General features: G+C 40.6%; 1 protein-coding gene across 2 annotated transcripts; it reads right to left on the reverse strand.

Moving 5' to 3' along the window:
• Nucleotides 1-399: 399 nt before the first annotated feature.
• Nucleotides 400-13,398, reverse strand: usf1 (upstream transcription factor 1). Of its 2 annotated transcripts, none has more exons than XM_030067948.1 (11): nt 13,360-13,398; nt 12,604-12,666; nt 12,443-12,492; nt 11,293-11,405; nt 10,646-10,759; nt 5,240-5,393; nt 4,259-4,346; nt 4,045-4,103; nt 3,804-3,898; nt 3,460-3,588; nt 400-1,093 (listed from the first exon to the last, which is right to left on the reverse strand). In XM_030067948.1, exons 2-11 carry the CDS (start codon nt 12,609-12,611, stop codon nt 1,004-1,006), a joined length of 900 nt encoding a protein of 299 aa, XP_029923808.1. In that variant the 5' UTR covers nt 12,612-12,666; nt 13,360-13,398; the 3' UTR covers nt 400-1,003. The 2 variants fall into 2 exon arrangements, with proteins under 2 accessions (XP_029923808.1, XP_029923809.1); XM_030067949.1 differs by lacking the exon at nt 13,360-13,398 and adding an exon at nt 13,020-13,183.
• Between the last annotated feature and the right edge of the window lie 1,953 nt (nt 13,399-15,351).

A 15,351-nucleotide genomic window follows, 5' to 3' on the forward strand; every position in this document is an offset into this window, starting at 1 on the left:
CTTATAAAGGCTAATTTATCCAATTTCAGAGGCAAAACTGTTCCCAAAGTGGACAGAATTAAGAGACTATTTTCCTAGTATCCAACATCTATGCATGGCTGCCAAGAATATGCAAAGAAATTCACAAACACCAAACTTTCACTGACAATTACTTGATTAATGACAAGACATGTGGAGCTGACTTACATTTGAGATTCAACTTTCTAGAAATAATACTTCTGCATCTTCATGATGTACTGTGATTTTTTTTATTTTTATAAAGACATACATAAGCTACCTACAATACAATGCTGACCAACTCCATTTCATTTAGTTAGTTACATTGTTGCAATGCAATTGTCCTTGTCTCCAGTTAGGTTGAATGAAATGATGTAAAAAAAAATAATAATAATAAAAAAAATAAAAATAAAAATACAAAGCAAAATATCTGAACTATATACTGGATGATATCTTTCATATCATCTGGTCAAACTGAAACTGAGAAAAAGATGAAAACAAGTCCAAGAGTGAATAAAATATGTTGGAGACTTCAACATGAGTGCATTTGATACAGCAAAGCACAGTACTGGAAAGATTAAGAAAAAAAAAAAAACAACAAAAACAAAACAAAATAAAAACATGTACATGGCAACTTGTTCATATTTTAGAGCTTATTGAATATTGTTGGAACAATCATAATGTTTGTTAAGGGAGGCATTCAATGAGGGTTTCACACAGCTGTTGTGACTTTCCAAACGACAAAGTCCAATGCGTTCTTGCTCGTGAGTGTCGGGTCCAAAATCTCATTCTGCTCAGGTTGTCTTCATCAGGCAAAGGGTTTAACATTATTTAAATACTTTAAAAAGCTTCAGAGCAAATATTTAAGTTTCACTTAGCAAAGTAGTTGAATTATCTGCCATACGTCATGCATGTTCAATCACATATAAAGTATCTGAAAGCATTTCAAGTACGGTTTTGGCCCATATGTGGTTGTCAGCAGATACCCGGCGTCTTGTCACACTTCTCACTGCGGGTCTGTGCTGGATGATCCCACAATGCCGTGCTGTCGCAGCAGGTTCCTCAAGATCTGGTTCTTGGACTTCCAGTCTTCCACCTGAGCAGCGGTGACACAGATCAAACAGCTGGTGAGACGACAGTCTTTCTTATTATGCGTGTAAAGAACCTGGATAAGCTCCTGCAAGCCACGTTCACTGTGTAGAGACATCTACCAGTTTGATATTCTATTAGAAATCAGATCCCAGCCAATCAGGGACATTCACCCCCATTAACACACCAGCTGCCACACTAAATACTGTTCTGTTTTGTGTAAATGTACCAGGGTCTTTCCAGTGAGCCAGCGTGAACAACAGAGGGACTCGAGCTCTGTTAGAACTGAATGGAATTGATTAATGTCATTAGTAACACCTTTGTTTACCTGCTATTCATGTCAAAATGGCTATAGATCAATGCTACACTGGTTGCCTGTGGGAAGCCATTAAACTAAATTGATTCTACTGCAAAATAAAATTCGGAGTATATGTGAATGTCTTTATAATTGTTTTCACTGATTTCAGAGGAGAGCCGCAGTGTCTCATGGACTAAGGGTTTTTTCAGGAGCTCTTTTGCAAAGACAATAACTGGAAATATTGACTTGCGGATGTGTGCTTCTGCAAACCAGTCAAGATGCAGGACACATTCATGTCTGTCCAGACTCATAATGTCTGTAGTGAGGACTCTGGAATTTAATAAAAGGTCTTAAGTTGTTTCTTTTGCCTTGTTTTCATGTAGAGACTATTTTTACAGAGGAGCACAGAGGCGTGATAGAGAGCTTCGTCACATGGTGCAACGATAATCACCTGAAGCTCAATATCAGCGAAACCAAAGAGCTTGTGGTGGACCAGCAGAGGAACAGGAGGCCCCCTGTCCTGGTTGTCATCCAGGGAGAGGAAGTTAAGAGCGTGGATTCATACAAGTACTTTGAGGACCAAATCAATGAAAAACTGGACTGACTCACAACACTGAAGCCTCTTCATTAAGGGACTGATTCAGTATCCCAGTGTGAAATACGGCCACAATCTCCCCTTCTGTTTCTGAGTTATGGTGCTGAATAACAGCCAGAAAAGTGTTTCTGCAGAACATTATAATGTCACAGTGAAGCTGAACTCTGACCTTTTGGATGTAAAATGTCATCACTTCATCATTTTACCACATTAGATATTTGTCTTGAATTTTGTCATAACATGAGAATGCTTGAATTATGGCCAAAAAAGACACTTTACACCAAAAAGAACCTCAACTGGTTGGGGGCTGGTGCTAGAGCCAGTTCAAAGTTGGTTAAACACTGTGAAAAGTGCCAGAGACTGGTAGAATCTTTCAACAAGCGGGGGTTAACAGAGGCTAGTTAAACAGCCTGATGCTTCACAACTGTTTTGATGTGGGTCTTTGCTTGAAACGCTGATCTGATCGATAATCCCCAGCCCCAGACGTAAGCAGTTCTTTGCTGTAGACAAGCAAAGAGCTGACGCTGCTGCAGAACCAGTTTTCCTGGTCGGGAGCCAGTTCTTTGGCTGTCGAAACACAACAAACTGGTTTGAGATTAGGGACTGGCTCCGGCCCAGCCCTCAAAGTGGCTTGGTGGAAAATGGGTATCAGTGACCTTGACCTTTGACCTTTGACCTTTGACCACCAAATTCTGATGAGTTCATTGCTGAGTACAAGTGGACGTTCTTGCCAGATGTAATGCAATTGCTTCTAGGAATTTCTGATACAGCGCTTTCACGAGGTCACAGTGACCTTGACCTTTGACCAGCAAAACCTCATCAGTTCATCCATTTGAGTCCAAGTGGACATCTGTGCCAAATTTGAATGTTATGGGATGGACTGAAAACCCAAAAACATCATCCCTCTGACCACGGCTGTCACTGGCACAGCAGTATAAAAAAAGTAAACACATCTCACTTTCTGCCATGACAATGGTTACATTTAAAGATCTTGAATAACTGCACAAAATATCATCTATTGGCAGCTTCAAATCCAAAAATTTCAGTACCCTGCAGGTAACTTGGGCCCACAGGGAGAGACAAGCCACTAAATACTCTGACATTCACCTTCCTAGCCAATGCTGTCATTTTCCTGAAATTTAGCTCATCCTGTTGATCCACCCAGTTGCAGCTGGTTAGGTTCTCTATGCAGAGGGTCAGTCAGTTTTCTAGTTAAACCAGGGGAAATAGCATAATTTCTGTAATACGATTTGAAAAATGTGATGACTGGTTATGTGATCGATATGTATTTATCACACCGGTGACCGCTCAATTTTGTTGAGCTAACCTGAGGAAGCATCTAGCGAAACACGTTGTTTGCTCCCAAGTTACAGTTAAATCATTTCTGTGTGGTGGTTAATTTTTGTCTTCACCAAAATCTATCAGTGTTTGGTCTTCCAAAGCCAGTGTCGGTCAAAGCCGTCTGCAGGTCATAACGCACCTCCTGTCGAAGTAGCTGGTTGTCAATCCTGAGACGATCGAGCGCACTGATGTCTTCCCCGAGCTTCAGGTTGTTCTGTCGGAGCTCCTTGATGTAATCGCAGGCTTTGGATAAGATCCCTCCTTTACTCTGAAACAAAAACACGACAGGAGCACAAGGTCAGAAGAAAACGAGGTTAAATGAATAGGGAGATCATCCATTTCCACTCCACACAAGCAAAAGTGTGTTGTATGTCATTTCCTTCCTGAAGTATTTCAGGACATCTGTTTCAAACACAAACAGGAGCATGCACACAAACCTGAGGGGTTTCATCTTTGGGCTGCAGAGCTCAGTCACTAACTCACCTGGCCTGTCTTGGTATAGTCCACATTGCAGTCTGGGATGGCCTTTGACAGCTGCACAATCCAGTTGTTGATCTTGTCCCTGCGTCGGCGCTCAACTATTGGACAAAATGCTCTGTTTATTAACCAAAGCCAAGTTACTGACTAGCCCCAGAAGTGTAAAACTGAGTAGACATTTTTTTTTTTTTTTTTTGGTAAAATACTAATATGTCTTCAGCTGCTAGCACTGGATGTGAGCGCTGACCTTCGTTGTGCTGAGCTCGCCGTTTCTCATCCCTGGAAGCCCGAGGAGCCTCTTGCTTTCTACAAAACAATCAGGGAAGATGTTAGAGATCACACATCTAATATTCAGTTGAACTAAGTAGTTAGACAAGGGATAGTTTTCTGGATTTAGCTGAATCTGATGTTTTTAATATATAGAGTATTACTGTAATTCTCTTGAACTGTAATGTAATTACGCTATGTATGGCTGCGTGCGAGGTGCGATTGTCCTTTGATTAGCTCCCGTCAAAACTTCCTGGGGTGACATCATCACATAGAGTTGACCTGTAAAACAACGGGGGGAGGATGTCAGCTGAACAGCAGTAAACAGAAACATGACAGGACTTACAGATGCTCATCTTTAACTATCAATGCACACAAACTTACAGTCTTAAAATAATGATCTTTGACAGAATTTGATCTTCAGAATTTGCTTTTTGATTTGCTGTGTGCAGTGTCTCTCAGTTCATTTCATTTCATCATTAACTTCATTATTATTACCCATATTTTGCAAAGAAAGTGCAGGATGAGAAAAGCATTATGTTTTGAAAATGAGTTTTCTCCTTCTGCAAGAAATGATCCTTGACACATCAAGTCGGTCGGCTCTCATCAGCAGCCAAGGCCGTCGGTGAGAGAGAGCTTTCTTTCTTTTCTTTTCTCCTCCCCTTGATTAGGTATGGAAAAAGATCAGTTGTGTTGATTTTGCACTGTGTGCGCTCACACAGGCACTGACTGTCATTCTAAATGGCCACTTTTCATCCATTTCAAAAAGAATCACAGAGCAACAAGATGTCAGCAACGATGACAATGAAAAAGCTGAGAGAAATTGAACTTTGTGCAAATGCAACGTGACAGGATGCATGCAGCTGTGAGCCACTGAGTCAGATTCAGCAGGAAATGTGCTGGACTGCTTCACAGCACAAAACCCAGCTAAAACTGAGGTTGGCTTGGTGTTTCCCTCACTTAAAATATGTAACCATGCAAAGGGCAATGCAAGGTGCATTTCTTCAATGTCAGTATCTGGATGGTAACTTGTTGAGACAATACCACAATGTGCTAAAATGCTCTCCTCTGATTCAAATTACATTGAACTTTATGGTGAATATACACCACAGCTCTGGAAACGCTTTAACTCTGCACCAGGCCTTTATAATCCTCAGCCCGTCCCTGCTCATCACCTGTGGGCGTGGTCTGGCCCAGCAGCGTGTCGGACGCCTGCACCGTGGTGACCATGGTGCCGGTTGTGGCGTCGGCAATGGTGGCGGGGTAGTAGGTGTATTGTGTCTCGGTGCTGCCATCTCCCTCCAACCCGTCTGACTGGGAGAACACCGCCTGAAACCAAAAACACCTCTACATCACATTTTGTCTTGGCACGGCTGTGTTCAGGAAATAAAGGTCTCTCTATGAGTACAACTCTGTATTGCCAGACTTCAAGTGATAGGAATTCTTCAACATCACCAGTGCTAATACCTCTGGACTAAAACTGCCAATAATTTCTTTTGATATTCAACAGCTTTAAATTTGGCCCTTGTCATTAAAGGACAATAAGAAAATCCAAAATTAAAACCACTCACTATCTCCCTGAAACAAGGATACAATGAATACTGAATGTACGGATCACAAGACACTAAAACTCTCCGTTGAAAAAATGAAAGTTTTATGACTAAGTTCGGAAACAAAGACCACATCTCGAATATATTCCATTTCTGCTCAAAAGTATTTAGTCACACCTTATCCGTTCCTCTCCCCTTTGTCACCCCTCATCCCTCCATCCTTCAACCCTCATCTCATCTCAATCCATCCCTCCTACATCATCTCAGCTCTCCACCTTACAATAATTAATAACAACAATCACAATATTCTGAATTCATATCCTGTTGGTCTTTTGTTAGTGAATAAAAAATAAGAATAGTAACACTTGGAGTCACATGGGGCGTCATCCGGAATGGCTGTGTAGCAGAGAGCTCCGCAGAGCTAGGGACAATATACCCCTCTAAGCTCTATGGCTCAATAGACAAAATGACTAGTTGAAAAGTTTTTTTCCCCCCATACCTGAAGGGCACACACGCCTCATTTTGATTTGTTTTGATCTCCTCATAATCACCTAAAGACACAATGTCCCATAGGGCTGTTTTGTTTATTATGCTTGCACTGTGCAATGCTTTAAGTGTTACTCAGGTTTAACACAGAAATATATCTTGTAGGGGAAAAATGGGATGGAAACGTGCTGATATTGTTTGGACATTGATATTATTTTGGTTGATAGAAGTACAGTGTATAACAGTGTGTTGGTTTGTTTTATTTACTATTTATATAATTTTTGTGTCCATTTTGCAATGCTGCTAGGCCATATCTCGCATGGGATTGATAAGAGAATTGAAAACGAAACTGTCTATTTAACTTTAACAAGAAAGGGGTGGTGTAGGGCTGAGTCAGATAAAGATAATATTGATTGATTTGAATTATCCTACAATGGTTATGTCTGAAATAAGGGTGTTAAGAACATATTAGAGGAGGGGTGTTGGGGTGCTTAGCAACCGGGCACTTACAGCCTCACGGACCTATTATGGTCTGTTGTTTTTTTCATTTAAGGTTCAAGACGACACTGGACCTTGGCCCGTTGGCTAGGTTGGTTTGTCAGTTGCTGGTGTTATTTGTTCTGTTCTTTAACGTCTTTTTCTTTTTTTTCATGAGTCTTTAGCACATTCTGATTTTTATCACAGCCGATTTACATTATAAATGTAGAACAATTAATAACATGACAGGGATATTAAAAATAGTGACTTGGAATGTAAAGGGAGCCAATCTTGCCATTAAAAGAAAGAAACTTCTAATGTATCTGAAACAAATGAAGGCAGATATTGCCTTTCTACAAGAGACACATTTAAATGCAGCAGAATCAAAAAAGCTACAGAGGGACGGGGTCGGTGTGATTTTTTACAGCACATTTTCATCCAGTAGAAGAGGGGTTATTACTCTAATTTGTAAAACTGTGGCCATTAAAGTGTATGACCAGAAATCAGATACAGAGGGAAGGTGGGTTGCAACTGACGTGGACCTAATGGGCAGGAGATGCTCATTAGTAAACATATACGCCCCTAACACGGACTCTCCAGAATTTTTCTATAACCTACATGCAGTAATACAGAATTTTGGAAATACTGATATTATAATTGGAGGCGATTTCAATCAAGTAAGGCATAATGCATTAGATAGATCAGGCAGTGCAGGCAGATCCAAGAATATTCAGAAATCCCAGATAGCTATCGATACTATCTCGGCCTTGTTGATAAATGGAGGCTCATGCATCCTCTGGAGAGAGAATATACTTTCTTTTCTCATCCTCATGCATTATATTCTAGGATCAGTTACCTCTTGATATCGTAACAACTTGTATCAATAGTAGAGCAGACTTCTATTGGTAATATTGTTATTACTTCTCATGACATTGATACATAAAAAAGACAAAGACCCACAGCAATGTGGGAGCTACAGACCAGTATCTTTGATCAATGTTGACGCCAAGATTTTGGCTAAGATATTGGCATTAAGATTAGAAGTGTGTCTTCCTACCCTGATCCAACCTGATCAGGTGGGATTTGTGAAAGGTCGATCCTCAGCAGATAATTTGCACAGACTGCTACATCTGGTATGGCAAACAAGGAACAGTATGGAACCGGTGGTGGCTTTCTCTCTGGATGCAGAGAAAGCCTCTGACAGGGTGGAGTGGGAGTATCTCTTTGCTATTCTTGAGCGGTTTGGGATGGGTGATGTGTATATTAAATGGGTGAAGCTGTTGTACAGAAGTTGTACAGCTGTTTTTACGAATGGGAACATATCTAACTCTTTTACACTTGCACGTGGGACCCAACAGGGTTGCCTCCTCTCACCCCTGATCTTTGCCTTGGCATTGGAACCCTTAGCATCGGCTATTAGGAACCATGCCAACATTAGAGGTATTATTTCAGGGGGAGTAGAACATAAGCTTTTATTATATGCGGATGACATTCTTTTGCTGTCAAGTAGCCCAGGAAGTACAGTCCCTCATATTTTATCCATGATTAGCTCCTTTTCTTGTATATCAGGATACAAGATCAATTGGTCGAAATCTGAAGCAATGCCACTGTCTAAAATATGCCCTCCTAGTTGGCAATTTAAATGGCTTCCATCTGGATTGGTCTACTTAGGGATCATGATTACCCCGGGATTAAAAAATATAATGGATTTAAATCTACTGCCCCTTATCCAAAAAACTGAGAGTAATTTACATAACTGGTCGAAATTAAGTTTGTCTCTAATTGGAAAAATAAACCTCTTGAAGATGATTACAATGCCACAGATTAATTATATAACATCTATGCTGCCCCTGACCTTTCCACCGTCCCTACTGTCTCGCTTTGGTAGAGCCATAAACAGCTTTTTATGGGTTGGGAAGAAGCCTGCTTTTAATAAAAAGAAATTATATGCACCAGTCGATGAGGGTGGCCTGGGATGCCCAAGAATAGACTGGTACCATCATGCCTTCAGTCTTTGTCAGCTATCTAAGTCGAACATGTCAGAGGTTGGTGCTCCTGCCTGGGTGGTGACAGAAAGAGAGTTGATAAAGCCCTTCTCAATACAAGCTTTCCTCACCCAGACGGGGGGTGACATGCCCTACGGGAACCCTGTGTTAGCCTGTTCTAGAGAGAGTTGGAGATGGGCCCACCAGACGTGCAAATTGAAATATTTCCATACCATGGTATCATCAATATGGTTTAATTAGTCATTAAAAATTAACAAAAAATCAGCCATGTGGGAAAATAGGATAAAGGCGGGGGTAATGTTACTAGAAGATCTATGGGATGGGAAACAGTTCATTTCTTTTGAACAATGTATGTCTAAATGCAATGTCCACAGCAAAGATTTTTGGAAGTTCCTCCAATTAAGGAGCTGTATTACAACAGCAGATAGAAAAATTAAATTTGCACCTGTGTCCGACATTCAAAAACTATGGCGATCAGGCTGGAAGCTTAAAGGAGGGGCATCCAGATTTTATGACATGTTTAGAATCAACATCAGCATCAACATCAACCCCTGAACTATGAAGGTATTAAATTATCGTGGGAAAAAGATCTGGGGACACCTGTTGACAGAGAGAGCTGGGAGGAAGCAATTAAGTTCTGGTACTATAGCCAGGGACATGCAGACACGACTTATTTCATTCAGAATATTGGATAAGAACTACCGGACTCCAGTGAAAATGTTTAGGCTGGGACTTAGGGAGAATGATATGTGTTGGAGATGTGATAAGGAGAGAGGCACACTGATACATATGCTTTATGAATGTGATATGGTGCACAGCCTCTGGGTGGCACTTATCCAATGTATCAATAATGCACTAAAGGTAAAGCTTAGAGAAAACCCGGGCCTATGCATACTGGGTATCTTGCAGAGGGAGATTGGCCTGTCCCAACAACTATGCTTATGGGTGAAACTAGCCCTGGCGAAAGGTAATAGGGTGATTTTAAGACAATGGAAGTCGAAAAAGAAAGAATTGAGAGATGAGCTAACCAAGATAGCTTCTTTCAAACAACTCATTTATAAGATTAATAATAAATTACATATCTTCGTGAAGGTATGGTCCCCTTTCTTGGAAATGAACGGAAATTGATGATTATGATGTTTAATGCTTGTATGCTCCCCCCCTACCTTTATAGCTGTGTAATTCCAGGGAAGGAACATGTCATGTGACAATGTGATGTGATAAATCTAAATATCAAGAATGTGCATCTTATTATCATTTTACCCTTTTTTCCCTCTCTTTTCTTTTCTGATTATCACTGTATGATCACTGTTATTTTTCAACATTTTTATCTTTTTATGTATGTATTTATTTATTTATTATTTGTTTATTTTATTTTTTCATTTGTCTCCTTTGCTATGTCTTTTGTTTGTCATGTTCAGGTTTGGTTTCTCTGTCTTAAAATGTTGACTGAGACTAGTTAATATTGTACTGATCTGCACACTGGTTGTGTATATGTACAGAAAAGTCAATAAAAATGTTGAATAAAAAAAAGAATAGTAACACTCATTACAGTTTACTCAGTCTCTCATTCTACCTGCATCATAAATCATTTCTGCAATTAATAAGTAATCAGTCAAACTGTATGACTGTGCCGTCTTTCCCTGGCTTTAGCGGCTGAATTTCATTAAAAATATGCACTTTTCATAACATAGTAGTCTGTTTTTTGTCTCTGCCTACTTAGTCTTCACATCCAAATTACTAAAAATTGTTTACCAAAAATTTCATTGATCAAATTTTGCGAAAGCACAGGTAGTTACCCGAAAAATACTGTCACAATGTTGATATTGAGTTATTTGGTCACCCAGCCCTACTTAATACCAACCCTGACATTTACCCTTTGTTAAATTACAATTTATTCAGCATTTATTAGATATTAAAGCCAAATATTCACAGGAACACTACAAAATACATGTCAACAAACACATGAAGCAAGCAAGGAGCACACCAAAAGTTAGACAGTCTGAGTGTTTTAGTGTGGACTGTTCCTATTAAATGTAGAGCTGTGTGGGTCTCCTCTCACCTGTGTGACCGTCTGCGTGGTTGCAGGGAATCCGGTGACGAGGCTGACAGCTGCAGCTCCGTCTGTCTGCCCCTCCAGCTGACCGTCTGACACCTGGATCACTCTGTAGGTCACCTGGGACACGACACGTTATACCACACAATGACACCTGAGTTCAACGACTCAATCTCCTGTTACCATGGCAACAGACAGGTCAGGTTTTGAAAATCTAGCTTCAACTTTAAAATCCATGTTAAGCAAAGTGGCTGAAGGAAATAATGTGACTGGCTGTCTGAAAGAGAAAAATCCTGCCAGGTTTACAGTAATATTAGGTTTTAAAGGGATAGTTCACCCATTTTGAAAAATGTGGCATTACACAGATACACAGATAGTAACAGAAAGATAGATAGATAGATAGATAGATAGGTATACTTTATTGATCCCAGACTGGGAAATTCACACCTCAACAGCACACCTCAACAGATTTGGAATGATTTCTCTGAAGCCACATCTCATGCATTCTCAAATCTTTTCTGATTTTGTTATTTTTTTTCTCCAAATCAGAGGACAGACACAATCCTGTTTGTCTTTGTAAACAAAACAGCGACATGGGGAGACAACAACACAAACAAAAAGGGCTTGGGTTGATTTTCTTTTTTTCCCCCTACCTGGCCTCCTGCTCCTTCTGTCTTGAACAGGTATTTGATGGATTGGTCAGAGAAGGTGGTGGCAGACTGGATGGTGGCAATGGCTGCTGGGTCCTCTGCAGTGGCTACTGACCCTGAGGAGCACAAAGTTAGACTTAAGTCAGCTTTAATCACACTGGGAAAAGATTTACATCCTAGGAAAAATAAATATCTCTTAGAGAACCCAAAAGAAAAATCATCACAGAAAATTATTATATTAAAAATTGTTACCTAAGTTTATGTGTCAGGTACTTTGTGAGTCTTGACAACCTAAATATCCCTTTAAATAAAACATAACCTCCCCCACTCACCCTCCCTTATACACCAAAGGTCTTGTGTTAATCATGTTTTTCCCAAATGTCACATGAACTGTCAGCGCTTCTCACACTACAGCAGGTGTGGTTATGTTAGGGCCTTAAAGCGAAGGGAAGGTTTTGAAGATTATAAACATCGTGTTATAGTTCCTCAGTGTCCAAAACAACTAAAACAAATGTGTGTAAAATGTTGATATTTCTTATATGTTTTATGCAGCTAAAACAGCCTGGGGTCAAATTAACCTGAGAGAAACACTGTGTCCTGGACACTGAAAACATATCGTCATGTAAATTTCATGTTTACCCACGTGTGCCCATTGAATTAGGAAATTAAATTAGGTAATTAAATATGACGGAAAAAACAATGTTAATTGCCTATTTAAAAGGTGTTAAACAATGAACTGGGTCAAATATCGCTCCAAATTTAGGTTAAACTTTTGTGAGGGAAAAACTGGCCCCTTGACCTCTGACCTCCAGATATCTGAATGAAAATGGGTTCTCTGGGCAGCCAAAGCTGAGAACTTGACATCACTGTATGAAATGACCAATTGTGACCTTTAGGATAATCAGAGCCTCATAAAACTTTACATCCACAAACTGGAGGATAATTCAAAACACAAAAATTGAAATAAATCATAACATCAAATTGCTTCACTTAAGAATAACAATACACATCATACTGGCACCCAATTATCATGATATGATCAAATCAGGAGATAAACATATCATCCCAGTCCTATTCAACATAGTATTTCCAACTTCTCATCAGTATCATCCACCAGACTAACTGTGTGTTTCTTTCTTTCTTTCTTTTTTACCTTCCTCATTGACGGGAACACTCCCATCTGGGTCAGGGCTCTTCTGCTGGCTGCGAACACACAAAAACAAGAGGGACTTGAGTTCATGTTTGATTAAAACCTCCACAGCCTTGTCTGTCAGTGTGTCTGTGTCAGTAGTCCGGAGCAGATTCCTTACTCACCTCTTCATTTCTGCCCACAGCCTTGGATGAGGAGACCGCCTTCACTCGCTCCCACAGCCCAGCCTAACAAACAAGTTCATAAGTTTGAGAAGAGACGGAGAGAGACGTGGGAAGAAACGACCAACTCCAAACACAACAACACCACTATCGTTATGAGTTTGAACCCCGGAGAGGCTGAAACCAAACATAAATCAAACTGTGAAGTAATATGACGGCTGGTTTGTCGCACTGGTAACGCAGACAGGCTGTGTGTGTGGGAGCTGGGTCAGATCAAACACTGTTAGCGAAAACAACACCGGAAAACACGACTTTGAGTCATCAAGATAAAAGCATGAGCCGCTACACTAATAACCACACACCACACTATGCGCTGTCATAACTATATTATGAAAATGTATTTTAATTAGTGAACTCACATCCTTAAACATATCCCGCAGATTCAACCCAGTACTTCGTGACGGTGATGCAACATTGCAACTTATTTTTATTTTGAAAATCCACAGCGGAAGTGGTGTGTCTTATCGTGGTGCTCTTGACGCAGGTCCTAGCTTGCGGCTACAGTATCCCATACAATGCTACTCGGCCCCAGCGGTTTCTACAGATGTTCAACAAAGCACTTTTACTCGTCCTAGCTTGGTGTGGGCGCTAGCAGCCGGAGTCAACACACATGTCGTGCAGTGATATCTAAAGAACCACACAGGACACGGCGTCCAATTATGGCGAATATGTTTCCTTTCAGAACAAAGATCTACTTACGGCGCAGTGGTCCCTCCCCCGATATTTGTCAACACACTTGGCTTACTGTCCGCACTGCGCATGCGTCATCCTGGATCAGTTCACATATCCCAAGAATAATATTTGTGTGAGAAAAGCAGGAGCCAAATCTGACCCACGGTCTGCGCCTGCCATTGCCACAGTGGCCTATCTAAGAAAAAAAAAAAAAAAACAAGCTTTTAGGAACAATTGGTCTCTGAAATGATTTTTTTTTTTTTTAAAAAAAACACTTCTTTTATAAGACAGTACACAGCCCTCCAAGTTGCCTAGAGTAAATTTTCAGTTTAGCAGGAGGCTGTGTGTCATCTGCTACAGGTCTTTTTTCATTTATTTTTAATTTGACACATCCTCTTTGTATTGTGCAAGTTCTATGTTTTCTCATTTCTTTGACTTTTTTTTTTTTTTTTTTTTTTTTTTTTTTTGCATTTCAGGCATACGCTTATATGAGTGCTGCAATAAAAAGCAGCTGTATTTTTGTTAGATTCATGTCTTCATATTCTCTTACACTAATTCCAGCACTGTGCCCGCAGACTGTGGGAAAACAAGGGTATAATTTTGAAAGTGTAAACCGGAAATCCTTATGCAGACTCCGGACGACTTAACAAAACCCCAGCCTGCTGACAAACAACCTGGTCGGGAGGGTTCACTGTTGAGGCTTGAGCTTATCAGTGTGTGTTTATGGCCAAATGCTGTAAATATTGTGCATAAAGTAGATTTATGATAGAGCGGTATAATCAAGTGCGACGGTGAAAAGTCTGCGCCTCCCTGTGGTGGGATGAGGGGGTCAGCAGGTGAAATATGAGGTTTATATCCTGATTTTGTGGCTCATGAGACAAACTGTGTTTTGTGACACTTTGAGAGGAGACACTCAGCCAACACAGTCAATAAAACTGCAAGTCAGGTCGCCTAACAGAAGTAGACACCTGTGTGGAGTTGGACAGGTGCGATCAGAGGAAGGAAAACACTGGACAGCGCCCGTGGTTTGATCCCTGGTCGGGAGAGATTTGCGAAATCAAACAGAGATTTGTGCATTGAAGTAACCACTGAGCTACGCCAGCGCACTGTCACAGGGAGGAAACTCCTCTTATATAGAGAGACACTGCAGCAGCGCTCAGTCTGTTTTATATACTCAGTGTCCACTTTATCAGTTGGATGCAGTTAAGGTCAACGGCTCTGCCATGAATTCTACCTTTTAACAAAGTTTATAATGTTCAGTTTTTGTTGACATCGTGGAGAATGTGTCAATTTAATTCTGTATTATTGAGGTTGTAGTTTGCAGAGTTCTTGTACCGGACTACATTATATTGAGAGGTGTTTCTAATTTTTTGTCCTCCCGGTTTATGTGCACAAGAGGGGACAAAAACAATTGTCTGTGTAAATGATCAAACTGCTTGGCCATTAATATGCCATAATTCACTGTCTTTTTCCCTACACGCTATTGAGTATAGGAATTTTACTAATTTTTTTTTTTAAAGTAAAGCATTACACGATGCATTTTTGTTACGAACTGACATTTTCCAGAGAACATACAGCTGGAAACTGGGAAGGGAGCTGCCATTCCTCCAGCCTACACCTCCCATCAGAGGAACAGAAGCGAGTTGAAACTCGTGTTTCAGAGGCCGAGAAAACACTGGACAGCGCCCGTGGTTCGATCCCTGGTCGGGAGAGAGACCTGCGAAACCTCCAGGAGATTTGATGATCGAAGTAACCACTGAGCTATGCCAGTGCACTGCTGAGCAGAGGAAACTCATCTTATAAACACTGATGTGGTCACTCTGGAGGAGCTCCTGGTCGCTGTGAAAAAGATGCATCTTCACAATATTTTAGCCACAGCCTCTTTATATGCTGCTTTATGTCTAAAATACATCCTTTACTAAATCACAGTACAACACTGTAACACAAATGGACCACATTTATCCACATCAGAATCCTGACTGGAGACTGCCTCTCCACATGATTCAGACTTCAGGTACG

Source organism: Myripristis murdjan, chromosome 13 (assembly GCF_902150065.1).
Source record: "Myripristis murdjan chromosome 13, fMyrMur1.1, whole genome shotgun sequence".
Lineage (NCBI taxonomy): Eukaryota > Metazoa > Chordata > Actinopteri > Holocentriformes > Holocentridae > Myripristis > Myripristis murdjan.

Excerpts from the sequence above, each read along its gene's own strand:
- usf1 (XM_030067948.1), bottom strand. Across the intron at positions 4,104-4,258 it reads CGCACGCAGCCATACATAGC|AAAGCAAGAGGCTCCTCGGG; the intron begins GTAATTACATTA and ends ATTGTTTTGTAG. Across the intron at positions 1,094-3,459 it reads ACCAGCTACTTCGACAGGAG|GTGGAAGACTGGAAGTCCAA; the intron begins GTGCGTTATGAC and ends ACCGCTGCTCAG.